General features: G+C 45.2%; 1 protein-coding gene across 9 annotated transcripts in view; it reads left to right on the plus strand.

The window, feature by feature from the left end:
* Window positions 1-26,711, plus strand: part of LRRK1 (leucine rich repeat kinase 1) — a 122,993-nt gene that overhangs the window by 61,417 nt on the left and 34,865 nt on the right. For all 9 annotated transcript variants that reach the window (XM_089906899.1, XM_089906900.1, XM_089906902.1 and 6 more), the window contains 10 exons: window positions 12,294-12,520; window positions 13,589-13,716; window positions 13,808-13,971; window positions 14,807-14,944; window positions 16,099-16,211; window positions 17,248-17,324; window positions 22,737-22,866; window positions 23,507-23,619; window positions 24,049-24,263; window positions 26,259-26,423. In XM_089906899.1, coding sequence (XP_089763025.1) covers window positions 12,294-12,520; window positions 13,589-13,716; window positions 13,808-13,971; window positions 14,807-14,944; window positions 16,099-16,211; window positions 17,248-17,324; window positions 22,737-22,866; window positions 23,507-23,619; window positions 24,049-24,263; window positions 26,259-26,423 — 1,470 coding nt within the window. The remainder of the gene's footprint in view (window positions 1-12,293; window positions 12,521-13,588; window positions 13,717-13,807; window positions 13,972-14,806; window positions 14,945-16,098; window positions 16,212-17,247; window positions 17,325-22,736; window positions 22,867-23,506; window positions 23,620-24,048; window positions 24,264-26,258; window positions 26,424-26,711) is intronic.

The following is a 26,711-nucleotide window of genomic DNA, read 5'->3' on the forward strand; positions in this document are numbered from 1 at the left end:
AGTGTTTGGTACAAGAGTCTTATTCAAGAATTTTACACTTTCCAGAACATTTCTACAACTGCACCTTGCACCTTCTCAGCTCCTCACGTCCTCCTCACAGCAGGTGGTACTGTCTCACAGAGCAGATGTAAGTCTCTGGGGCAGTAGGGCCCTGGCAGGTGAGAGGCAGACTGGGAGCAGCCTGATTGCCTGTGGTTCGGCCTTTTCACTGCTGGCTTGTGTGAAGGGAAGAGCCTTCACCTGCCTTCTGAGAGTTATGAGATCAAACTCAGAATTATTATTATGGGCCTCTTCCATCAGCTCCACTTTTCCTGTGCCCTGAAATTTAGCCAATTATCCTACTGTTTTCTCTAGTTTCCAAATACCAAATCTTTCCCCACTCTCATGCCCCATTCATACGCTTTCTCTGTGGAATAGACTCACCACTGTGTTGTTGTCCACATGGAGAGTGCTTCCTAGAACTTGAGAACAGATAGTGAGGGTCACAGGGTAGAAGAGCTGAGCAGGTGCACTGTGTAACCGTTCAGGCAGGTGTTCCTGGTGGCCTGTCCCACTAGATCATCAAACATAATACAAAACAGCAGTTATACAAACCACTTACATTTAGTTTACAATGAGAAAATGATTCATAGAGATGCAGAAATACTAAAACTATTATTTGAACTTATCTGACAAACTAGAAAACACAATCAGGAAAGAATAAGAAAACATTATCAAATGTCATTGGAACTATTGGATATCAGCATAGACAAGTACATTCATAATGATATGAATAAATTCCAGACAGGTAAAAGTTAAGCACTGGAAATTCATCAGAATATACTTTCAAAAAGCACATTTATTCCAGATATAGAAGAAAATGATTCCATTTCAAAATTTTAAAGATATATGAAGATGTATAAAGACATATAGTCACAAATAAGATAAACGATATATATATTAAACTTATTTATAGTAAAATATAATTTTACTATAGTATACTAATATAGTAAAATTATATTTTTAAAGAAATTTAAAAAAAGAAAAACATTAGCAGATACTTGAGAAAAAAGAATTGACAGAAACTGAAATCCAAAAAACACCATTGACTCAACTATACGTCAGTTGATAATTGAGTTTAATTCAGTCAGTGTTTATATATCACCTGCTAGTTGCTTGGGACTCAGCAGTGCCCAAGCCAGAGCCACGGCCCTTGCTGTCACATTGCTCACAAATGCCCTTGGGTAAGAAGTTAGGAGAAACGAACAGTTAATTTACACATGAGAAAACACAGATAGTAATTCATGGCATGGAAACATATACAATCTTATTGGCAATTACAGAAATTCAAATTAAAATGACTTGAAAGTACCATCACATACCTATTAAACTCGCAAAAATAAATACAAGTGCTGAGTTAGGCACTTGGCAGCGTCAAAGAGAAAGGGACACCAAATCCTTGCTGCTGGCACTATAAATTGGTTCCGTATGTGTGGAAAGTAATTGGCGTCATGTGACAAAAGCTATAAAACTCTTTTCTCCCAGAGAACAGCTCTGAATTTGGTATTTCCTTTCTGAAAGATACCTCTAGGATGTAACTCAAAAGAAAAAAAACGTAATTGCCGCAACTGTACTGCTCAAAGCACTGCTATCTATAAGAGAAACTAGGAGGACAAAACCCAAATGTCCAGCAGCAGGGGGAACTCTACTGGCCATGATTACCCGCAGGGTGGACACCACACAACAGGGACAAGCATGCCTGTCTCCTCATGCTCAGCACAGCGCTGCTCCTGGACAACAGCACTACCTCCACACCTCAGCCATACGCCACGTCCGCAGGAAAGCCTGCCCCAGCCCACAGGCCAGGTCACACACCCCCTTCCATCTCTTAGAGCTTCCTGCCGTTTTATTCAGAGCACTTAACAAAGTTTGGGCTTGTCTGTTCTGGTGACATTCTTGTTTAATGTCAATTCCCCCATTTGACTGGAAGCTTCGCGAAAGCAGGGATTTGTCCAGCTTTGCTCACCCTGTGTTTGCCCCTCATTGTAGGGCCTGGAACAGGATGAGGAGTTGGTTGCTTGGATGGATGGATGGATGGATGGATGGATGGATGGATGGAAAATGGGTGGGTGGGTGGACGGATGGATGGATGCATGGATGAATAGGTGAATAGATGGATGGATAAAATTTTATATATGTAGTAAACTTCCATTTACATAGGACTTCATGGCTAACAAAGTACTTTGCCAAATATTCTACTTTAATCTTCTATACAAGTCTGTGAGGTAGAAATTTTGTCTTTATTTAAAAGTTGAGGAAACAGGGTTCTCTCAACAGAAAGTTGAATAGCTTAGTAACTGCAGAGATAGTATTTTTATTTCTTGTTTTTTTTCTCTCTCTTGCATATCGCTATTGGCAAAATTCTTGAGTTGGAAGGGAGATTTTTTTGGTAAGTTTCCTATTTTTCAAAGGAATGACTGAAATACTACATGGAAAAAAGCACAATGTTGATTTAAAACAAACCTTGTTTATCTATTTTTAAGGATTTTAGCGAAGAAAAAGTGATAAATTTTATTAACTATGTTTTGGCATTCAGATGATTGAAAGAGGGCCACTTTTCTTTAACAAAATGTGCTGATGGTTTTCCATAAGTTACTACCAACAGTGCTATTTTCTTGGTATAGATCCTCCTTGGTTGCAGAACTGAAACCTTTTGAGTTCACTTGTTGATTTCCATTAGAGAAGATTTTGTTACAGTTTTTGCATCCATGTGTTTGCATGCAGTTGGCTAGAATTTTAATGGCTCTTGCAAAGTAATTGGTTTTACTCATAAAGTGAGTCTTCTGTTAAGTAACCATGTATGTAACTCAGAGACTATTTGTTCTTTGAAGATTGGATTGAAAAAGAATTATATTGAATTAGGAGCCTTTGGAGAGTGATTCTTTAGTTTCCTTATTTGTTTGTCTCATATACATTGTTTTGTTTTTTCTCTTATTGTGTCACTTTGAGAATTTTTTATTTTGGAATTAAATTTTGCATTTCAACATCATTATTTGGTTTGTTAGCTCTGGCTGCGGACATCTCCCACAACTTAAACATTGTTTTTCAGCCATTGTTAGATTGTCATTTTCATTCTTAGATTATTAAGGTACTTGTATTTTTAGTCAATTGATTATCAATTTTATTATTTTCCAACAACTCTAGAATTGGTTTTATTTACCAACTTCCTTGTTTTTACTTCATTTTGGTTTTTCTATTTTTAGTCTAATTTTGTTTTCATTTCCCTGCTTTCTTTTAGCTTTCCATTCTAAGCAGGGCAGAGCTAGTTTATCATGCTTCACTCTGTGATCAGAGTTGTTCGTTTTTTCCCCATTACTTGTGACGTTTCTGTTGTTCTAAAAATATATTCTACTGTTGTGAATTGGTTTTCTCTCCTACCCAAGCATTATTTGAAAGGGCATTTTTAATGGCCAAATAATTGGACACCTTTTAATTCTGCTTTCGTCATTGGTCTCTACCTTTACTTTGCCTTTGTCCAGGCATAAGATATGTAGGAGGCTTGCCCTTTTTCCCCCTTTTTCTCCTTTTACTTTTGCTTCTTACACAGAATGTAATCAATTTATGTGCAAGTTCATACTGATTTGAAAACAGAATTCGTTCTCCTGTCCCCTAGTATTTGGTCATCTCCCATTCTTATTGTAGTGTCCTCCATTCATTTTTTGCATATTTGACCTATCATATCCTGCTAATATTTTTCTTGAATTTTCATGGGTTTGTTTTTTACAAATTTGACCTGTGTTGGAACACAAAGATTTAGCATAGTTGTATTTTGGGGGTTGTGGTTAAGGGTCTTTATCATTATTGAGTCACCTTGGTTATCTCTCCTAATGCCTTTGAAATCATGTCAGCTATTCCATGGCCATGTGAATGAACATGGTGCCTGGTAGGCAGGGACCAGACAGAACATTAGGCACCTGAATCATGATCCTGGTTCTGTTACCTTCAAACAGGTCACCTCACTGAGGCTCTTTATGTGCAAATTGTGCTTACAGGGTTACTGTGAGGGTCATTTGAAAAAGTTCTGTGCATGCATTGCAAAGAGTCACCAGGAAGGTATTATCATGTGATCACAGCTCAACTTCCAGAAGATTCCCCTACAGGGTTCAGGTTTGAGTGTGCCCTTGGAGGCAACAGACTGTTCCGTGTTGACTATTTAAAATGCCATTGTAGGTTTGCTTGTAAGTTATTTTTGTACTTACATTTCTTATTGATCTGGCTTCCTTGGTTATGTTTCCCTTTTTGTTTGTTTGTTTGAAATTATATTGGTAGCTAACCACTACTAATTCTGACATTTATAATATTTTTAGCAGGCAGGCTTTTGTCAGAACTGATTTCATTTTTTTCTTCTCACTAAGTCGTTTAATTTAATTTAATTTAAGTTGTTTAAGTGAGTCATTTAATTTATCTTCCTTCTGAGTTTAGAAGGAAGGCTGTCCTCCCCTTTCTCTTTTCCTCTCCCTTCTCTTACTCCCTTTAGTATTCTCAGGTCATTTTCGAAATTCTCCTTTTACACCCTAGAGTCCTCCCAGGCTTTTCCCTAAATTAATGACTGGTTTTACTGTCCCTTTCCCACCTTTTTATTATGTTTCTAATCTGCTTATCTTAAGAGACATCCTTCTGGCTTTCAAGAATCTCTGCTTCTTTCATTTCCTTTCTTAATCTGTGGGCTTCTGTTGATGGAATGTTCCGGATTCTCAGGTCTTGACTTCTCCAATTGTCATTTGACTTGTTACCATCTGTATCAGTGCCACCATAACAAAGTACCAAACACTGCTTGGCTTAAAATAACCGGAATGTATTGCCTTGAGTTCTGGAGGCTGGAATCTGACATCAGGGTGTTGGCAGGGCCGTGCTCCCTGTCACAGCTCCCGTGGATGACCCCCTCCCTGCCGCTTCCTAGTGTCTGGTGGCTGCTGGCAGTCCTCAGTGTTCCTTGGTTTGTAGACCCATCACTCCAGCCACATGCCATCCTCCCCGTGTCTTCTCATCATCTTCCCTCTGCACATGTCTGCCTCTGTGTCTAATCTCCGCTCTCCATAAGGACACCAGTCATACTGGATGAGGGCCCACCCTAATGACCTCATTTTAACTTGATTACCTCTATAAAGACCCTGTTTCCAAATAAGCTCAAATAAGCTTTTTCTCAGGTACTAGGGATTCAACATATCTTTTTCAGGGACACAGTTCAGCCCATGACACCATCCTTATGGCTGTTGCTCCATTGCCCTTGGCCTGGTTTGCCCGCCGTGGCCACCTCACGTGCACAGGCAGATGGCCAGTCAAGGTCCAGGCTCCTTCTCATCCTTTCACTTTCAATGCCCCCTCCCTCCTGAGAGCCTATCCCTGCCAGGGTGCAGGGACTTGAGCAGTAGGTGTTTGGAAGCCTTGCATGGAGGGTTCTCCAGGGCCGAGGATGTGGGGCATAGTTCCCGTTTGCCATGGCCCTCACCAGCACAGGGAGACTGGACCAGAGTTGCTGTCTCCAGTGTGCTGATCCTCTGTCCAGCTGACTCCACCTCACTTAGAGCCTCCTCTGACAGTCTGGGCTCCCAAAAGACACTTGTAGGCTTGAAATTTACCCCAACTTGTTGGCATTCATGCACAGATTCCCTTCTGTGCAAGCACTGACATCACTCAGGTGGCCTGGGATGTGTCTTCAGATTCTGTGACTGGCTCTGCTGCTTTGAGCACCTTCATTTTTAGAGTTTCTTTTGGCTTGTTCTTCAGCCCTTTTAATGAGTCTGCTCCTTTCAGATTAGACCTGTTGGTTTTGCACTCCTCCGGATGTCTGGTGCCCTGACTGTTCCTTCACATGTCAGAAGGTGGCTCTTGTCTTCCTGGCTGGTTCAACAAGGAACCACCACCCAGGAATCTGCTTACCCACAAAAAGAAAGTTTTGGGTTTTATGTAGACCAAGGGTTCATTAATACATTTTAGAACATTCTATGTATTTCTCCCCCGTTTTAACACGTGTGTCTTGACTGGAAAGACTAATTCTACTGACTGCCTTTTTTGTGTCATGCTGTGCTGTCATTGAGCTCTCGTCTGTCCCCTCAAGGGACAGTGAGATGGGAACACAGGGAGAAGAGATGCAGATTCTGCTTCGTGGGCTCAGTAGAGACCTAGTAAGGAGGCAGTGTTGGAACTTGCTCTTGTGGGTTCTCAAAATTGCAGAGGCACACCCCTCCCCCAGCATTGGCCAGAGAACCCTTCTCTGTGTCTGCTCAGGGCCCAGTTGCCAGCCCCACATCTCTCAAGGTTAAAGCCAGCCTAAAAACATTGTCAATTTCAGCCCTTCATGAACAATTATATTCTTCAACCATAAGGGTTGCACTGACATAAAAGCATGAGAGATGTCATTGTAGTCCACTGGCTCATTCACTGTGTTATTTTTGTATGGAGGCTTCAGGCAGCATTATGTGAAGGCAGGTAATTGCCCTCCTGGACCACAGCTTCCATCACAGAACAAGGAGACCTTCTTATGCAGAGGTAACCCCAAACATCACTTTCTGTAATGAGCCAAGTGCCCTAGTCCTTCTTGAACTGGTCCTGGTCACCACCACTGCCTTGGAAAGCAAGTTTCTTAAGTCATCATACAGTGTCTTCTGGGAGAGCAGTACTTCCTTCTGTTTGGCCCAGAATTGAAAGGGCTCATGCTTAAGGACCAGCGTGAGCATATTCTCTGTTTCCTCCAGAGAGATGTGCCTTAACCATGACATTGTTGAACTTCGGGGATCTCCACAGCGAGCTGTCTTTGATTTTGCAGTTCAGTGTGCATGGATTTAATTATACAATTGCTGGCTTCACCACCTCAGAACCCGGTTTATTGTGATCCTGCCCAGACTAAACATAAATAAGTAATGGGCTACATTTCCATGTCAGGCGTACTGTGCATCCTTTCTCCTTCCTTCTTCCTCTCTGCCACTTTGGAAACACTTGTGCACCCTATAATGTTTGTGCACCAAAAGGAAAGTAACTTGTATATGTGAAAGTGTTCAGACTAACCCAAGACCAGGTAGAAATCCTACATGTTTTTCTAACCACCATCCAGCCCAGAAGTCTTTTCACAAACATGTCTGAATTCTGAGTGTGTCATCATGTTTTCTGACTTCTTGCTGTTTGCTACCTCTCCCTGGGCTTGAGTTTCACAAATTTCAACACTGCAGAAACTCTGGTGGATGTAAGACCTAGAAAGAGCTCAGTTTTAGGAACTGGCAGCATCTGCTTCCTCCTCTTCCTCATGTCTAGAGAATTCAGTGCCACACACAGCCACTCTCTTGTTATTGATGATTTACTTCTGATAAATAGTACCTCCCAAAGAAGCACAGGAGGCTTCCTGCAGGTGTTCTTTCCTGGCTTTCTGGTCAACATCACATACTCTTAGTCCTTGAAAGGTGACTAGATGCACATTCAATACACACACAGCTCTTCCCTTTGAGACATAAACTCCCTGAGCTGGTTCCATCTGCAGCATCCATATCTTCAACCCCAGTGCCTGACAGGCTGGCCTGCACTGGGCAGTGCTCAAGTAAACGCTGCTAACTGTGAAGCAAGATGGCATCCTTGTTACCTAACTGGGGGCTGTAACGCAGACACTTACTGGGTGTGAAGAAGGTGGTCCTTGCCCCAGGGCTTTCAGGATTAGTAGGATTTAGATAGGAGGGAAAAGGGCTGTGAACTCCAGGGAAGAGAAGGCAGAGCAGGGAGCACCCTTTTGCCTTTGTCGTGGTAGCAGGACAGAGTGCAAAGGCGGAGGCCAGCCCGCCTGCAGAATCTGGGATCCTTGAGTGACCTCATGACACCCACGATCAAAAGGAGACCAGCTCTCTGGTGAAAACTTGCAAAACTCTCTTAGTTCCAGTCCCACCAACCTTGTGTCTCCTGCAGCCCCAGAGCACCCTGGCAGCCCTTTGGCACATTGGCCAGTCAGGTACTGACAGTAAGCTCACTGTCAGGCCCCCACAGCCTTCCTATGAATTCCAGTCCACTTTCTGAACCCTATGGGTCATTTATGAACAGGCAGTTTCTGTACTTTAGTTGGCAATTTCCCTTTGGTCTTGAATCCTCTGCTCTAGGAGTAGGCCCATTCCCCATTTTCTTCTACCTAGAACAAATTATTAACCCCAGCAGCCATCTGCCAACAGGAGCACAGAGGGTGGGCAGAGGTCGTGGAGGAGACAGTGAGACAGAAATTTGGGAAGTGATTGGGGCAGATTGTGGAGGTGTGGGGCTTTCTGGGGAGGGAGTTCAGGTGTTCTGCTGCAGGCGGGCTGGGGTGCAGGAAGGCTGAGGGGTTTGAGTAGACCTTGGTATTTTAGGGTGATCGTTCTGGTTAGAGGTGTTAATAGATGGATTGCTGGTCCCAGTGGCTTGATTCTTTTCAGCACACAAACATTTACTGAGTGCCTGCTGCATGCTAGGCACGGTGCTGAGCTTCACACGCAGTCAGACAAGGTGCCGCACTGGAGATGCATGCAGTCGGGTTCTGGATGGCCACACTGCCTGCTGGGGCAGTGGAGACAGAGATGACCCTTGGGCTGACTTAGTGCAGCACGGAATCCGCAGGCAGGTTCCTATAAGGGGAGTTGAGCCTGATAGCGCCTGTGAAAGTACCCACCTCCACCTCGACTGGCCCAAGGCCCCACATGGGGTTAGTTAAGCAAACACAGGGCTCCAGTCTCCCAAGGCTGAGCCTCTGCTCCTTATGTAGTTCTAGGCTGCAGCTCCAGGGTCAGAGGACAAGAAGGAAATGCAGGAGGAAGATTGCCATCGTCAGGACAGAACATCTCAGCTGATCCTCCAAAGATGTGCTGCAACTAGTTTACGTCACAATAACAACCTGAATCTTTCCTGTTGTTTTATTTATTTTTGATGGCCCTTAGAGAGTTTTATTTATAGACACCTAAGGTTTGTTATTTAAAACCAAAACCAGCCTCCTTTTCATCTTGCATTTGACTGCCATTTCAGTTCAGGTCCAAACTATTTGATATTGAATGACCAGAATGGCCACACAGGGTGAGTAGAGAAAGTTAGACTGCAATCTGGACACCTTGGATTTATGTCCAGCTGTCTGGCCCTGGACCTGGGGCCTGGATGTGTCTTTGAGAACCCAGGAAATGGAGGCAGCCAGACCCTTAGAGAGCCTTCTTTGACTTGGCATCGCAAAGACTGGCACGGCTCCTAGATTGGCTGTCATGATTACTCCAAGGCTCTCTGTGGGAAGCCATTGTCCTTCTCAAGAGTATAAGCCAGAAAGAATCCTGGGTCCAGAAGTGACCTAGATACCATCTGGTCCAAGCTGATCATTTAGCAGATTAAAACCAACAATAATAAGGTGAAGGGTGACACAACTATGAATTTTTATGGAAAGATTAGGAAGAAGCCGATGTGACTGGATTCAAGTTGGAGGCATCAGAATGCACTCATGTTAAATATAGGGTTGTGTTGGATCAATGGGCCAAGAATCAGTGACAACCTAATAGCAATGAGCATACCCAACACCTAGATCTTGGTTTCTAAATACCATTTTCTGTTAAAGGGAATCAGGGCTGGTACTTGGAAAGGACCAGAGGAAACCTGAACATCTTATTTTATCAGGAAGTAAGGGAGTGCCCAAAACTGATAGGGATATGTCAGAGGAACACAGGAGTCCCCTTGATGGGACTCCCAGTGGTCAAACTGGGGACTACCTGAGCGTTGGAAGAAATAATAATGAATTATAATACTTCGAATTTAAAAAGGATCTGTGAGTCCATAGTAATATTTAAACAGGTGGGGAGGGGACATACTTCTGTACAGAAGAATGACACGTAACAAATGTAGACGGAATGGTAGTTTTAGAAAAATTACCACCTTGTAACCACCAATGTACTGAGTAAGGCCCTGATCAACAATGGATGCTGAAATCATTGGGTAAACTGATGTAGGAACATAAAATATTCACAGATAGTCTCAGAATATCACCCCACAGATTGCTGATTAATCACAAAGAGTAAAATGGAACTTAACCCAAGGGATCAGACCATTAGTGAAATAACCTGACATCAGGTGCCCTCTGGTGGAGTTCAATTGGTAGGACTCAACATTGTCTGAGATTTTTGCCAAAAATGCTTAACTTGAATCTAAACATTAGGAAACAACTCAGTAAATTCAGATTATGGAATATTCTAGAAGACAACTAGAATGACTTGAAAACTTACAATGCCAAAGTTGGAAAAGACATTAAAAGGCATGAGGATTCTTCTAGATTAAAGAAAATAGAGACATGTCAACTAAATGCAATGTGTGATTCTTGATGGGATCCTGGATCAAGATACAAAATAGTTATAAAAGACATTTCTGGGGTATTTGGGAATATTTGAACATGGATTGTGGATTTGATAATGTATTGATTTCATTTCTTGAAAATGATAAATATATGGTTGTCACGTAGGAAAATATTCTTGTTCTTCAGAGATACATGTTAGTGTAAAGTGCCATGATAGCTATAATTTACTTTCAAATGACTCAGCAGATAAATGAAAAGTGTGTGTGCTTGTATGTGTGTGTAGAGAAAAAGAAGAGAAAGCAGATGTGGCAACATATTAACAATTGGTGAGTCTACAGTGCAGGGTGTATGAATGGGTAATCGTGTGTCCTAGTTCAACTTCTCTGCAGTTCTGAAATTTTTCAAAATAGAAAATTATGGGGGAAAACAATAATGACAACAAAACCAGGCCTAAATGTCAAGTCTAAAAAAAACCCAAAAAACAAAACAGAACAAAAAACTGAGACTAAAGCTCCATTCTCTTGACCCAAAATCCAGTATACCATCGACTGTCTCTCTTCATCCAGGTGAATGGAGAGAGAGACAGGCAGACAGAGACAGAGCCTCATCTACTTGGTTCGAAGACCAGAGCTTTTAGAGGGTGTTAGTAGACCCAGCCTTTCCAATCCTGGCAAGTTAGCTAAGGGGGCGACAAAGATAAGGCACATATCGCCACCTTGTGGCCAGATAAGGAAGTCTGTCTGCTGCTGCCAATTTTGAAAGCAAACACCCCATGTTTCTGGTGCCTTTTCCAGTTGTTACATTTTCCCATTAGTGAAGAACTAATCTTTGTTTCTCTAATTTTCTGATACGGATTTTCAGCTGCTTTAGAGAAACAAGCCAAAAAGCCAATTTCCTTTCCCCAGAAGCCTCACTGAGCCCCAAAGTCTTTGATGATCAAGAAGAAAGAGAAAGCCCTGCTCATACACATTTAACCAGATCTCTTTTACCACCATATGCCAGAAAACTGCTGGCCTTTCTGACCCAATCAAATGAGAAAAGCAAAGGAGATTTATTCAGAGCTTTTGGTGGCAAGTGAGTCAGCCACTGTCACTTGCATTTTGTCAGAGGAGTGGGGAAGCTTTATGGTGGATAAAGGGAAGGCTTCAGGTGTGCCCTGACTAGAGGCTGTTGACGGGGAAGCTGGAGGCAGCTAACTAGAAGGGGGGCGTCCTACATGATGGGTTAGGGGGCATATTTGCCTTTCCCTGGTTAGTCTAAGTTGGAAGCAGGGACAAAATTAAGGAGGTTGTCACTTATCAATCAAGTCCTGGACATTTGGGGCCAGTTGTTACAGAAGTTATTGTTTAGCTTCCTGGATTGTTACTAGACATTGCAGTATGGCTTCTGGCAAGTTTGGCTTCCTGGACTCTTTATTATAGATAAGGGGGTTAGTTTCCTGGTAGGTTGCTGTAGGTTGTGGGTCAAAGTTCTCTCTGTTATATATGGTCTGGCCACTGTCTGTATATTCAGTCTCTCACTCTGGAAGCAGCTCATGCACAAAGCGCCCAGCGTGGTGTAGGCACTGCTCTAATCACAGGGAAGAGTGCCGTGAAGGGAAGTGAGGAGACCCAGGTTTGGGTCTAAGCCTTCTTCTGCAGTCTGGGGAGGCTGCTCCAAGCTTGGGTGGGCTCCTCTGTACAAAGCAGGGGCCATTCCTGTTGTGTTTCCCCCGGAGGGTGATAGCGCTCTAAGAGGTGATGCTGAGCCCACATGCTCCCTCTAGAGGCTGGAGAGTGAGTAGCTGTAGCTGTGCAGAGATTACCTTCAGGTTGTAGGTGCAGGAGGGCATAAGTACCTTCTCAGGGGCAACGTGGTCCCAACCTCTCGGGACTCTGCTGAGATGAACAGACAGATTCACACTTGAATAAATCATTGCTTTATTTCAAGTCTGCACGAGCCCTGGGCTCATCGCTGGTGTGTGCTTTCCCCTTGCTCCAATATCCAGGCTCTTCGTGTGAAATGGTCCCACCTCAAGCTGCCCTGGGTGGATCTGGACTGGCTCATTGACATCTCCTGCCAGATCACGGAGCTGGACCTTTCTGCCAACTGCCTGGCATCCCTCCCCTCCATCATCCCCTGGGGACTCATCAACCTCCGGAAGCTGAATCTCTCCGACAACCACCTGGGGGAGCTGCCCAGCGTGAAGTCATCAGACGAAATCATCTGTTCCAGGTGGGCTCCTGCCCTGCAGCCCCTGGGGTGAGCCCTGGCCATCTGAGCCCTGGCTGCCACCACCACCCTCCTCCTGCACTGTCCTCTTCCTGCAGTCATGCTCCCTGATTGTAGTTGTTGCTTTTGAAAACAGATTTTCAGCTAAAATAAGAGAAGGAAGTTCTGCCTGCCATTATGCAAGCTCTTGGGCACAAGGTCCCACCTCCTTTCCACGTGAATGCAGAAAGATCTGTCTAGTAGGGTGGCTTGTCTGGCCCACGTTTCCACCACTCACTGGCAGCCACGCAGGCCTGCTTGTCCGAGGTGCCCAGTCTTGTTCCTGCACACAGGAGTCAGAGGAAAGGGGCTGGTGGAAACAGTGGTGCCCAGACAACCCAGCTTTTGGTCCACCTCCCAAGGAAAGTGGGCAGGGCCTCAGAGAAACAGTTAACTTCACAGGACTCTGGCAGCAGCCTGATGGTGTAGGCAGCTCCTGTCTCCTTTTCTGGGAGGCCTTGGGAAGAGGCCCAAGCCTCCTGCTGAGGCTGCATGGGGAGAGGAAAGACCTTACCTTCACTGATGTATTGATAATCATACCTGCAAGGCCTCATTCCATATGGGATTTGAGCTGATTTCAAAAGCTAAGGCTCTAAGTTAAGTAAAAAAGAATGTTGGAAAGAGCTTAGGGTCAGCAGTAACTCATGGGAAAGAAGCCTGCACAAAAAATTAAACAAGTGCCACGGAGTGGAGGTCTTTAACCTGGACAGACTTGAGGGTCCAAAAGCTTAAAAGCAGTGCTCTCTGGACTTCCAGTAGCTTCCAGGGCACATATGTTATCACATATGTGAGAAAGGTTACATCCCTATTGGTCAATGAGACCAGGATCCACCAAAGAGAGATTTGGTTTTCTTTGTCTACACATGACATAGTGACAGTAATGCAATGAATAAAAATCATATTGCTGTATTTCATTGCACATTCTTTATCCTTGTGCAAGGAGAAAAAGAAACATGTTTACAGAGAAATATGTACCCGTGATGCTTTACCTCTTTCTTCTGATGCCTTGACTTCCTTCTCCCCCAACTACAGGCTGCTCGAAATTGATATTTCCAGCAACAAGTTGTCCCACCTCCCACCGGGACTCCTGCATCTCTCAAAACTTCAAAAACTGACAGCTTCAAAAAATTATTTGGAAAAATTGTTTGAAGAAGAAAATGGTATGTTTTAGCATCAATAACCTGACTTACTTTGTCATTTTCTTCTTGATTGGGCTGTTTTTACAATTCATCCTCTTTTATTTTCCCCTAGCCACAAACTGGATTGGTTTGCGGAAGCTACAGGAACTCGATATTTCTGACAATAAATTGACAGAACTCCCTGCACTTTTCCTTCATTCTTTCAAGTCACTCAATTGTCTGAATGTCTCCAGAAATAACATGAAGGTGTTTCCAAATGCCTGGGCCTGCCCTTTGGTTAGTAACTTGCCGAAAATCATGAAAGGAGCTGTCAGTCCACATCCATGCCAGCCTCACAGAGCTGTGGGTGCGGTGCACACCGCATCCCCTTGGCGGCCACGCGGTGGTGTCCTGTGTTATAGACAAGCATATTACTCAGCATCCAGCAGCTGAGGGTCTCAGGCAGGTAACTCACCCAAGAGCCAGCGCACCTGGCTCTGGGTTTGAGATTCGCACCGTAACACCCACAGGACTTTCCACAGCTACAGCCTGAACTTCTGGCCCAGGATGAGTTCTGTCCAAAAGGTGGGGTCGTTCCTTTAGGACAGCTGTAAAATAAGAATAAAGAAGAGAAGAATAGCCTGCATCCATAGTGCTGCCCATTAAATCATGGTTTTTTCTCTTGGGAAGTTTGCTTGTTAAAACAGATGGAACAGCATAAAGAATATTTGTGTTTTATTGCGGTTTTCAATAGCAAATATGGAAATTCTCCATCTCTAACATTAACATTTCTAGTTTAAGCATATTTGTGTGGGACATGGGCTCCTCTTCAGAGCACTGTCCTGAATTGTCCCATTATTTCCAAGGACAATGGGCCAGATGTTCTTGAGGGAAGGGAAAGGACCATGAGCCACCTTGGTCTCCCCAGGAAACCATTCCCATCCCTTCCTTGGAGCAAGGACAGGAAAATGGGGCAAGGATAGTCTGTAGCCTCTTAATTAGCTGAATTGTATTTATTACAGAGCCTTACTGTAATGGTCTTGTTTTTAACATTAAATTTGGAAACAGTCTTTATCATAGACACCACGGCATTTAGAAAGCTAATTAATTCTCTTTCTCATCAAATTCCTAGAAATGCTGCAAAGCATCCAAAAATGCCTTGGAGTCTCTACCAGACAAAATGGCTGTGTTTTGGAAGAACCACCTTAAGGATGTGGACTTCTCAGAAAACACACTCAGAGAAGTTCCCCTGGGACTTTTCCAGCTTGATGTAAGTCTAATAGCACCTTATTTCTCATTTTCAGCTTTTGTAAGAAAATCACTCCACATTGCAGTGAAACCTGTGTGCTTCTTCCGAGCTTTCAGGACAAAAAAAGTTGAAAGAAAAGTTTAACTGTCAAAGTCACGCATGGTTGTGTGCAAAGAGACTGAGAGGAAACGTGCAAAATGAAACAGCTCTGGGAGGGTGGCGGGATGATGAATTTTTATCCTCCAGAATTTTCTTCAGTGTTGACAGTTGAAGGCACAGCCCAGCAGCCCCTCGGACTGACCTCTGGCTCTGTTCCTTCCCGGCTCCAGGGTGAGCCCATCAGGCCTTCTGGTGTGTGAAGCCCTGGCAGCACCGCAGGGCAGGGCCTTCTTGTCCCTGCCTCCCTCTCCGGAAGTGGCAGAACTGGAATTCCCGGATGTGAATTCAGGAAGTGCCTTTTACCAGAGCCGTGTGTGTGTGTGTGTGTGTGTGTGTGTGTGTGTGTGTGTGTGTGTGTGTGTGTGTTCCAGCATGGGGCTGCCTTCTACCTTTAGGTTGTTCACACATCTGTCTGTTTTTCCCACTCCATTGAGAACCTTTGAAAGCAGAGCATGGATCCTATTCACCACTTGGTGCCCAGGGCCAGCCCCAGGTGGGAAATTCTGCATTACTCTGAAGGCATCAGTGTCAAGCCAGCAGAGGGTGCACGACTGGGGCGGGTCCCCTTCGGTGTCACTGATGCCACCTGACCCCTGTCCAAGGCATCACCTGGGCTAGCCCAAGGAGGCATCATGCTGTGCCCACTCCCCTCCTGTGGTAACACAGTGGCCTCCAGGACCTTCAGACTCATCCACTATTCCCAGGACAGGTCCACAAATAATTGTCACTCTTAAGAAACCTCAATTCTGAGAAGTACTTAGATTCCGTTCTTTCTTGAATAATTGCATCCCATTGATCTGAAGGAAAGGATCTTCTATTAATTATCCCATCTGCTCTGTTCGCTATAATTTTATGAGTTTTAAGACACTGTGAAACCCCACACTGTTGGAATCTTTGTGACAGTGAATCGGTTATAATCATTTGGCTTCGCTTTGCCAGGGAGCTGACTTTCCCTTCAGGTCTTCTGCCCCTTTGGTATTTGACATCGTCTTTGCTTCTCTCTCCCTCTGTCCCAGGCCCTCATGTTCTTGAAGTTACAGGGAAATCAGCTGGTGGCACTGCCACCTCAAGAGAAGTGGACCTGCAGACAACTCAAAACCCTGGATCTCTCCAGAAATCAATTTGGCAGGTAAGCAGGGGTCTCTGTCCCCAGCAAGTTCTCAAATGTGTGTGTAGCCCCAGTCAACAGACGCATGGGATGGTGTCTCTACCAGCTTGCTGAACAGCCATGAAAAAGTGCCATAGGCTGGGCGGCTTAAACAACAGGCATTTATTTCTCACAGTTCTGGAGGCTGGAAGTCTGAGATGGAGGTGGTGGTGGGGTTGGTGTCTCCTGAGGCCTCTTTCCTTGGTATGGGGACAGCTGCCTTCTCCCTGTGTCCTCACACGGTCTCCCTCTGTGCCTGTCTGTGTCCTGATCTCCTCTTCTTATAAGGACACCTGTCAGATTGGATCAGGGCCCATTCTCATGACCTCATTTTAACTTGATCACCTCTTTAAAGGCCTATCTCCAGATACAGTCACATTCTGAGGTGCTGGGGGTTAGGACTTCAACATATGAATGGGGGGGACACAATTCAGCCCAAAACAGTGTCCTCCCATTTCTAATTTTTAAAGGATCCTGGAGAATCTCCTCATTTTAGCCTCACCTATCATTCTGTTCAAAAGTTTTTGCCAGTCACTAACCAATGTGTATAGAGATTGAATAAAAAGTACCCTCAAAGGTCTTCTAATAAAAGGGGAAAATCTGGGGATGAGCCCTGCTGGTCCTTGGGGCCCTGAAGACCAGCCTTCCTGGTTCACTTGCTGAAGGCCACTACTGCGACATCTCAGTGGAACTTATGCTCCTAAGAGAACTCCCTCAGTGAACAGCGTGAAGTAACAGCCTCTGATATGGGCATTCCTGCCAGGCACAGAAATGCTAGCACCTGCCTGAGATGGAAAAGCTCAGGAGTGGAAACCACCAGTCCTGCCAGCTTGTTTTTTTCCAGAAAGACTTCTGAGCACAACTGGTGCTGTCCATGCTTACACGTCAGCTGCAGGGGCCCAAACACCCTGCCGATGGAATTTTCTCCCTTCTCTATGTGTGGCATTGTACAGTCACAGCCAAAATAGAAATGTCTTTGCCATGCTTTCCTCAAATTTTGACTTTTTTCACCCTACAGAAATGAAGATGTACTTAAAACAAAGCGAATTTCCTTTTTCACCACCAGAGGCCGCCAGCGTTCCGGGACAGAGGCAGGTGTGTGTGTTGCTGCTGGGAGATGAGACAGCTGGGCGGGGCCCTGCCCCTGCTCCCCTACAGGGGGATGGCCCTCCTGTTGGGCTTTCCCCTGCAGTGCCCTGTGGGAATGCCAGAGATGCCCATGCTTGACTCAGAACCCTGGGAGTGCCTGTGCCCATGGCTCATGTCACACGGATGGCCTGCAGGTGTCCTGAAACCCCCTTTCCTGTTTGCAGCCAGCAAGACTAGTAGCTACTGTGTGTGGATGGCCTGCTGGGTGTGAGAACTGCCCTAGATACCTTACATGTGTCAGTCTTTCTTTAACCATCACATGACGTATGGGTTGTGGTTTTCCATTTTGTAGATGAGAAAACTAAGCCTCCAGAGTGTCTTCAATTCAGGCTTCCCTAGCAAAGTACCACTGACTGGGTAGCTTAAACAACAGAAATATATTTTCTCACTTTTCTGGAGGCTGGAAGTCCACGATCAGCATGTGTCAGTTTCTGGTGAGGGCCCTCTTTCTGGCTTGCAGACAGCTGCCTTCTTGCTGTGTTCTCATGTGGCAGAGAGAGAGAGAGGTAGAGAGCCCTCTAGTATCTCTTCTTATAAGGACACTAACCCCATCATGGAGGCCCCACCCTCATGACCTTGTCTAAACCTGACCACCTCCCAAAGACTCCATCTCCTAATACTATCACATTGGGTGTCAGGGCTTCCACATATGGACTTGAGGGGACACAATTCAGTCTGTAGCACAACGGTTGACTGATGTGGTCACATGGCTACTGAGTGCAAGAGCCAGGTCTCAGCCAGCACTGTGGAATCCAGCACTGGGGCCCGGGGGCAGTACTATGAAGTCCTTAACTGCCACACTATGGCATCTTGTGAGGTCCACATGGGAACACAGCCACCCTTGGCCCTGCAGGCTGTCCTGGCTGGGCTGAGATTCTGGAGGTCTTCCTCCAAACTCATTAGAAACACAACTTTTCCTAGGGTGTTTGTATGGTCACACAACAAGGCCAGTTCAGCAGAGAATGTTTCTAGGAAAACAGTTCTTTTTGTTCGTTATCTCCTGTAAGGTGCAGGGGGAGGTGTGGACCTGTCCCTCAAGTTCAGTCACCAGCCCTCTTTTTTAACCTGAAAACCAGGAGTTCTAAAGCCAACAACACTCACAGATATATCCCTCTGGGTACTGTCCCATAGAACTGGAACAAATATTTAGGTTGTTTTAAGTGGAATATAACTTTTTTCTTCAGCTTGATCAATCTATATTGACAAGTGCTCTTTGAGTATAGATGGTGTGAGATGGGGATAAGAAATGCCACAGAGGCCAAGACACATTTGCAGGAGGTGATCTAAGTAGTCTGCCTACCTGATGCCCTTTTTTGATGAACTACTGTATACATATGATATGCATATATCAGTCATGTAAGAGTGTTTTTACATAGGATTGAAAAAGTAACACATCATCAGTGGAACAGAGTCCAAAAATAGACCTAATATAGGAATTTAATACAGGATAAAGGTGGCATTTCAATTTAGTGGGAAAAAGAATGTTTTATTGTTTCAATAAATAGTGCTGGTATAACTGCTTGTCCAGCTGAAAGGGGGGAAAGCACAGCACTAGATGCCCTACCTTACATCAGTTACAAACATCCCCATGTGGATGTTAGCTTGAAGCATAAAAGAAAAATAACATTTAAGAGAATAAATGTATAATATGGGAAAACCTTTAAAAGCTAGGTGGGAAATCCAGAAGTCATTAAAAAAAGAGCAAAATCTTGGGTGTTGTAAAAATGGAAAAACTTTGTTCAGTAAAAGGCATCATAAACAAAGTCATAACACAAACAGACTGAGAGGAAATATTTGCAACAAAAATTGTTGCAACATAAATTGGCTTCAGTCCCTAATACACAAAGATGGCTTACAAATTGATTTTTTTTTTAAAGTCAAACCCAACAGGCAGAAACTGGGCAATGGATATCAACAGTTCACAGAAAAGGAAGTCCAGATGGCCCAGAAAGAAAGGAAAGGCCCTTAACCTTGCTACTAGGGAAATGCAATCTGGAATTTCATAACTGATCCTTTTCAAAACAAAGGGCCTTAAGACTTTGTAAATTGAGTCCAGACACAGGGATTTCACTTGGAAGGAAGGAGAAGCAAACACTTTTTTCTCATGGATGCCCAAACAGGAGGGTAGGCACGAAAATAGCTGCTAGTGTGGATCTCGGCCACACTTCCATCGCTGTGGGTCAAGCCTCAGGGGTTGCAGTTGACTAGAAAGGTGTCTCCAGTCTAGAAATGCAGAGCATAGAGATGTGCACGAGGAGGTGCGCCCAGCACCCTGCAGGACCAGCCACTTTCTCTTGAAACTGCCAGAGTGCAAGGCCAGAGGCACACAGTGAAAAGTGGGACAGAAACATGTACCTGTGTTCTGGAGACCCTGCTGGTGGCCCACAGGAATGTGTCTGGAGCTAGGGGAGGGGCCACACCTCTGGGAGTTTCCCTGGCAGAGATGGATGGTGCTGTGCTGTTGGCACATGACAAAAGCCTCTTGATTTTTTCAATTTCGAGTAGAAAGTTGAGGCCCACACCTGGTGAAAAGGAGAGACCCGCTGCAAACGCTTTTCCTCAGCAGAGTTATTCTCTCAGGCTGTTGACCTCGGGTAAGGGATTATCTATACTTGTTTGCAGATGGATAGTAAAGCTCCAGGTAGATTTATGTACATTCAAGTAGTCATGTTGGCACAGTGGCCTTGTCCAAAAATAATTTGGACAGCCATTTTTACAGTAAAATTCAGACCAGCTGAGTCATAAATAGTTTATGAATAAATAATTACAGCTCATAAATACCTTGAGCTGTGCTCTGCCCAGCCCAGTTTCCAGAGTTTCCATTCTGGGCCAGGAGGTCTGTGTCAGGTGTTGCCTCTGTTTGCAGTATAAGTCCTTTATTCCATCCATCCGTTACTTAAAGAGGCTTCATAAACACCAAGGTGAAACTTTAAAATTGGAAAGCACAGAAGCCATGTGTTCAGAACGTGTGTTCTGGGAAGAAAGTGAGCCTTTCTTATTCTTGATGTTCTTTCCATGGGAATTAGGGCTGAAGTTGATCATTCTTTTTCACTGAAAAAAAAAAAACTCTTTTTGAACATTTTTCTTGTAGAACAAGGACTAGTACAAAGCTGTCTTTAAAAGTCTGTTACACATTTATTTCCATAGGGGCCATTCACGTGGCACTAGCTGGGCAAATTTTCCAGGCGCCAATATCTGTATTCTGTTATCGTCTCTCCCAGAACATTCTCTGATACCAGGTTACCCCATTACCATTGAGACTGCAGCTACATGTGTGGAGAAAAGCCAGAGTTAAGGGAGGAGCTGTGATCAAGGGCAGAGGAACGTCGTTTCAGCCCTGCAAAAGAATTCTAGCTTCTCTATCTCATGTGTCTGGCAGAGAACCGGCTGAGAGGGCTTTGAGGCGGTTGTTTTACCTTGAATTTGAGCTGAAAGGGACCCTCAGGGGTGTGCTCTCCCTGCCTTAGGAGAAAGGAAAAGGAACTTCAGAGATTCTGCTGCAATCCAACCCTCTGATTCCCATCGGTTTCCAAGCTTTCCCCACATTCTTTCTCAACTCACACACTCTGGTGCTGTGGAAACAGCAAATTTGGTGTGATTTTAATAGTAATCTCATAATTAGCCTAATTAATGAAATCACTTAAATATACTAGAGAGTTGACTTGTTTTTCAGAGAATGCCATCCTAGGAAGCATAAAAACCAAGCTCACATTATTATTTTTCAGTTAACTAGCTTTTTTAATTGACAAAGTAATACATGTCTATGGTAAACAAAATTTCTGAACTGCACCAAAGGCATGGAGTGAATATTCAGACTCCTAGTGTTACCAAAACAAACTCAGGTCCACTCGCCCACATGCAGTAAAGCCAATCTACTGACACCAGGTTTTAGTGAAGGAAAAGTGCAGTGTTTATTGCAGGCACCAAGCAAGGAGTCAAGGCAGCTAGTGCTCAAAAGGCCTGAACTCCCCAAAGGCTTTCAGGGAAAGGTTTCTAAAGACAGGGTGAGGGAGGGGGATTATGGGGTGTGTGATCAGCTCGTGGACATTCTCTTGATTGGTTGGTGGTGAGGTAATCGGGAGTCAATCTCATCAACCTTCTGGTTCCAACCGGTCTGGGGACTGTGTGCTTGTGGGCAGCACACAGTTAACTTCTTCCACCTGGTGGGGGATTCAGTATCTGCATAACTGCTCAAAGGACATGGCTCAGAATATTCTCTATAGCTCTTGAGGAGGGACTAAAGATCCTTGACTTTGTCTAATAGCTAAACTATTATTTTGTCTTGCTTAACTGTTTTCCTCTCTTTCTGCATTTTCTCAACTTCTCTGATGAAATGTACTCTTTAGAACTTGGGGACGCCTAAGAGGCTACAATTTTTCTACCAACAAGAGGCAGGAGGAGGACATGGGGTTGGGAGGGTCTGTTCTGGGAAGACCCCATAGGGTCCTGCTCCATTACACTAGTAATTCCCTTCTCCAGAGCAAACTATGGAATTTCATGTGTCTGTGGTAGCAACTGTGTTTGTGTCTGACATACATTATAACATATACACCACATATGTGTATTTGTGGTATGTTTACACATGCCTATAACAGCATGCAATGTATACATATGGTTGTGCATGTGTGGTATGTGTACACATGCCTATAACACCTTATAACATATGTGCATGCACATAACTTCATATGACATATGCATGCATGTGTGCATTGTGGTGTGTGCACATAACATCATATAGCATACATATGTGCACATATATGTGCATGCACGTAACTTCATGTAACACATGCATGTGTGTGTGCATGTGTGGTGTGTACACATGCACACAACATCATATAGCATGCATATGTGCATTGTAAGGTGTATGCACACATGCATATAACATACCTAAATTCATGGGAGGTGTTTGATCTCATGTTTGCATATGTTTTGTGGTACACAAGTTAAGCCTTCTAGATACCTAATTCCACACCTTGCTTTTTTGATTTACCAATAGCTCTTGAGTATCTCTTCATACCCATACATGTAGACCTGCCCTGTGCTTTGTAATAGTTGTATATAATCCCATTACTCATTTAACCAACTCCCCGTGGGTGGACATATAAGCTGTCTTCTACCTTTACTGTTACAAAGTGTGCCACTGAGTGTGCTTGTTCTCACATCTTTGCCATACGTGCCAGGATGTCTGTAGGACTGTTTCCTGGAATTAGAATCCCTGGGTCCATGAGATGAGCACCTTATTCTGATAGACTTGTCAAAAGTGCCCTCCAGAGGTTGTACCAGTTTATACACCTCCAACACTGTGATGGTCCAGAATTATTTTTCAAATGTACAGTCTGCTTTGCCATTTCTTTGCAGCATGTGTGCTGGAATTTCCTGCCTTCCTAAGTGAGTCTTTGGAAGTCCTTTGTCTGAATGACAACCACCTGGATGCAGTCCCACCCTCGGTTTGCCTACTGAAGAGCTTATCAGAACTCTACATGGGAAAGTAAGTACACAGCCAGAGCAGTTGCACTGGCTCTTCTGGCCCAGGGAAGCAGAATGTCCTTGTGTAAACCACCTGAGGACACGGAAGCCAGGGAGAATAATCCACCTATGTACCAAGAAGCAGCAGTTGGATTTTCAGAGCCAGGCTTAGTCAAAGAGGCGAGGGAAGGGAAGGCAGAGGTAGTGATGCAATGATGCCTTCTTTGCTATTTCACTCATTTATAATGAGAAGAACTCCTCAATCATCCATCCTTTCATTTACTAAGTTCCTACAGCCAAGCACTGCTGGGGGATTCAGACAGTGTGCAAAACTTGATGAAAATATAAAATAATTCAGGTTACATTGCCATGTCAAGAAGAGGCAGTGATCACCCTTAGGATAGTGTAAATGATAGAAAAGATGGGAAAGTTGGGGGAGGGGACCCCATTCTAAGCCATGGGGATTTGCAGAAGACAAAGCTGCCATTTGTACCACTGGCTTCCCAGGGAGAAAGGCTTTGGAATTAGTATTTAAATGGAACACTTGAAATCAGGGCCCAAGATGTTGGGCTTGGGGTATAGACTGTCAGTGGCCCCCACAGGACCCAGAGGCTGATGGGCTGCTCTGTGTGTGTTCTCCCATGGTGTGTGTGTGCCCTCAGCAATCCTGGCCTCCGAGAGCTCCCTCCTGAGCTGGGGCAACTGGGCAACCTCTGGCAGTTGGACATTGAAGACCTGAACGTCAGCAATGTGCCTGCAGAGATTAGAAAAGAAGGTAGGGCTTCCTCAGCGTCACCCCCTCGAAAAGGCACTCAAGTCCAGTTGTTAAGGACCTGGGGTGGAAACAGCTGGGGGACCTATGGAGCCCACCTCTGGCTCCCGTGTTTGGGAAGATGCTGTAAAGTTATCCAGAACTCAATGGTTGCTGTGGACCGTTGTATTGCAATTGACCACGGGATCAAACCAGCTATGACCTGTAGCAGCAAGGATGCTGTCTTTAGATCCTTGACTTTTAGACTTCACTTTTGGGGTGATTCATATCACGCCTTCCCTCCATAGACCCAATAGTCTTCTCAACTCACCCAATTAGAACACACAGAAAGTGTTCTTTCCAGATAGGACTTTGTTTCTCAAGAGATGTGAGCATGTTCCCACCTATATGTCAGCAGCAGGATCCACCCTCCCCAACTGTGATTTTGCACAGGCCCCAAAGCAGTGCTGTCTTATCTGCGTGCTCAGCTGCGGAGAGCGGAGAAGTGTAAGCAGATGAAGATGATCATCGTGGGTCCTCCGCGTCAGGGCAAGTCCACCCTCCTGGAGATCTTACAGACGGGGAGGGCCCCCCAGGTGGTGCACAGCGAGGCCACCATCAGGACCACCAAGTGGGAGCTCCAGAGGCCGGCTGGCTCGAGAGCCAAGGTCAAGGATGGTTGGCGTGCAGAGTCCCTGTGGGAGGGAGGGAGCTTCCAGGGCCCCTTCTCTCTCCTCTCCAGAGAGCCCAGGATTTTCTCAGCCTGGTATCTGAGGCCCAGGATATTTGCAGGGGTCACTGTGTGTGTTTCAAACCAGCTCCTGCCAAGGGCAGTGAATAATTTCTTAACGTGTCCTTGTAGTTTTTCTGTTACAGCTAAGCTGAGGTTCCAGGCCAACCCTGGCTGACGGTTAGACTGCTTTGATGAGCTTTTAAAGACAGCAGTGCCCAGGCCCCAAAGACTGTGATTCATATGGCCTGGGACGGGGCCCCTCCCCAGGGCTGAGAATGAACTACTGCTGTAGGAGTGAGATATACTAATACCTGCCCCTAACAGGAAGGCTGAGAAGGCAGCCCCGGCATGAATGCACTGTCCTCCTCAAAACCTGCTTTCACCCCAAGTTCTGAAAGGTCTAGTTTCTAAGCCCTATTTAAAATGAGTCCTTCAATGAACCTATTAATCATACTGTTTTTCATTCACTATTAGACAAATGAAAATTGTCTTGCACTTGAATCAGAGAAAAGAGCCTGTGGAATATTGGTGGGATGGACTATAGCACAGGTCTGAGCTATTTCTCCCGGCACAGGGGGTGAATACATGCCAATGATGCCTCCCTTACCTGTTGCCGTATTTGTGGGTATACGTAGCCACACAGCGATACAGGTGCAAGGAGGCTATTTGTGGAAAACTCAGCGAACTTGAGGCCAGAGGCTGCATGATTTTCCCCACAGCCCCCAGCACAGGGCCAGCTAGAGATCAGTTTTATTGCAGAGTCCTTCACACAAAATCACTTGAAGTCAGGAAAATCCAATTTGAGTCACGAAACATTTAAGCTGAATGTATATTTTAATATGGACTCAGAAACTAGTTCTCTAGAGAATGGAGATCTGCCCATTAGGGCCAGATAATTAACACCAGCCCTGCCCCCTTCCCCAGAACACCCCAGGAGTGAACCTAGCTAACGCATGTCCAAAGGTTCTCGAAAGTAACCAGAATCTGGATTCTCTCCTGCTTTTTTAAGCAATTATTACACGTCACTTTCTTCCAGCAGTTCTTAAGCAAATAGCTGTCTGAGGTCTGAGGGGTGAATTAGTATTTCCACTTTTCCTGACCTTCGGCTGCCCCCACTTCCTTTCTGCCATCATTCAAGTTTCTCCCCACCCCTTTCATTGAAGGACAACCACCTGATCTTGTGAACACTGAATTCCGTAATTCTCTGTGTGGCTGGGCTTTCAGCCAGTTTAGAACAGCTGTCCATTTTCATCTTTACACCAAAAAAGCAGGTCAGCACGCTGTGTCTTGGAGTCCAAACTGCAGCATGGTGGGAACGATTCTTTGCCACAGAAAAGTGCAGCCTTAGCTACTTGGGCCAGACCCTGACCTCATAAAACGATAGAGAAACCACCATTTACACAGCCTTTCCCCGGAGCCCAACAACTAATCTTTTGTTAGATTCCCACATCAGGGCCATTTCCCATCATCCTTGGTGGGCACTGCCCTCTGACCTGCACAGTTCAGAGGCCTGTCTGCTTGGCCTTGTCCTCACTCGGATGGAGGTTAAGCCTTGGTGTGAGCACTGCCGTCAGCCCCTGGCTTCCTCTGGCAGGATGTCTCCTAACTGTCTGCAGCTGAGATGGAGGCAGACAGTGCCCTCCGACGTTCTGCAGACGCCTCTGCCCACGGGACCCAGCCTTCCAGGACCCCCTGCTCCCATAGCAGTGATGGAAGCCCCTAGAAGCCCACCTCCGAACCGCTGGGCCCCCTTCCCTCCCTCAGATGGCTGGTTCCTGAGAAAAACAGCAGGACAGGCTGTGCTTTTCCACGGCTGTGCCTTTACCAGGCCCCCATGTACAACGTTCAGAGTGATCAGTTATCTCAATTTGATTGACTAAAACCCTGGTTGCTAAAATGTCTCCCTGTTGCTGCCTTGTTGCTCAAGTAGGTTGAGTCTGTGGAGTTCAACGTCTGGGACATCGGTGGCCCCGCCAGCATGGCCACGGTCAACCAGTGCTTCTTCACAGACAAGGCCCTGTATGTGGTGGTTTGGAACCTGGCACTGGGGGAGGAGGCTGTGGCCAACCTTCAGTTCTGGCTTCTCAACATCGAGGTGAGGGGGTGCCAGCCCTTCAGCTCTCAGTCCTCAGGACGTTGCAGGGGCCCCACCGCTTCTCAGGGGGAAAAAGGAAAAAAGGAAATGGTTAGGGAGAAATGCTTTGCACTTTGCTGGGCTGTCACGAGGCCCCAGAATCACAGGTCACTGTGAAGCACTTAAAACCCTCCTGGGCCACATGGTTGATGGTGCTCTTGTACTTTTCTGCTTCCTTAAATTTAAGAGCCCCACATCGTGGACCCAAGAGGGGAATGGGGCTCCCCTCTTCCAGGGGAAAGGTGACGT

This window comes from Delphinapterus leucas, chromosome 2 (assembly GCF_059928025.1).
Source record: "Delphinapterus leucas isolate spDelLeu-1000000601 "Yukka" chromosome 2, BTC_Dleu_Yukka2, whole genome shotgun sequence".
NCBI classification, from domain to species: Eukaryota; Metazoa; Chordata; class Mammalia; order Artiodactyla; family Monodontidae; genus Delphinapterus; species Delphinapterus leucas.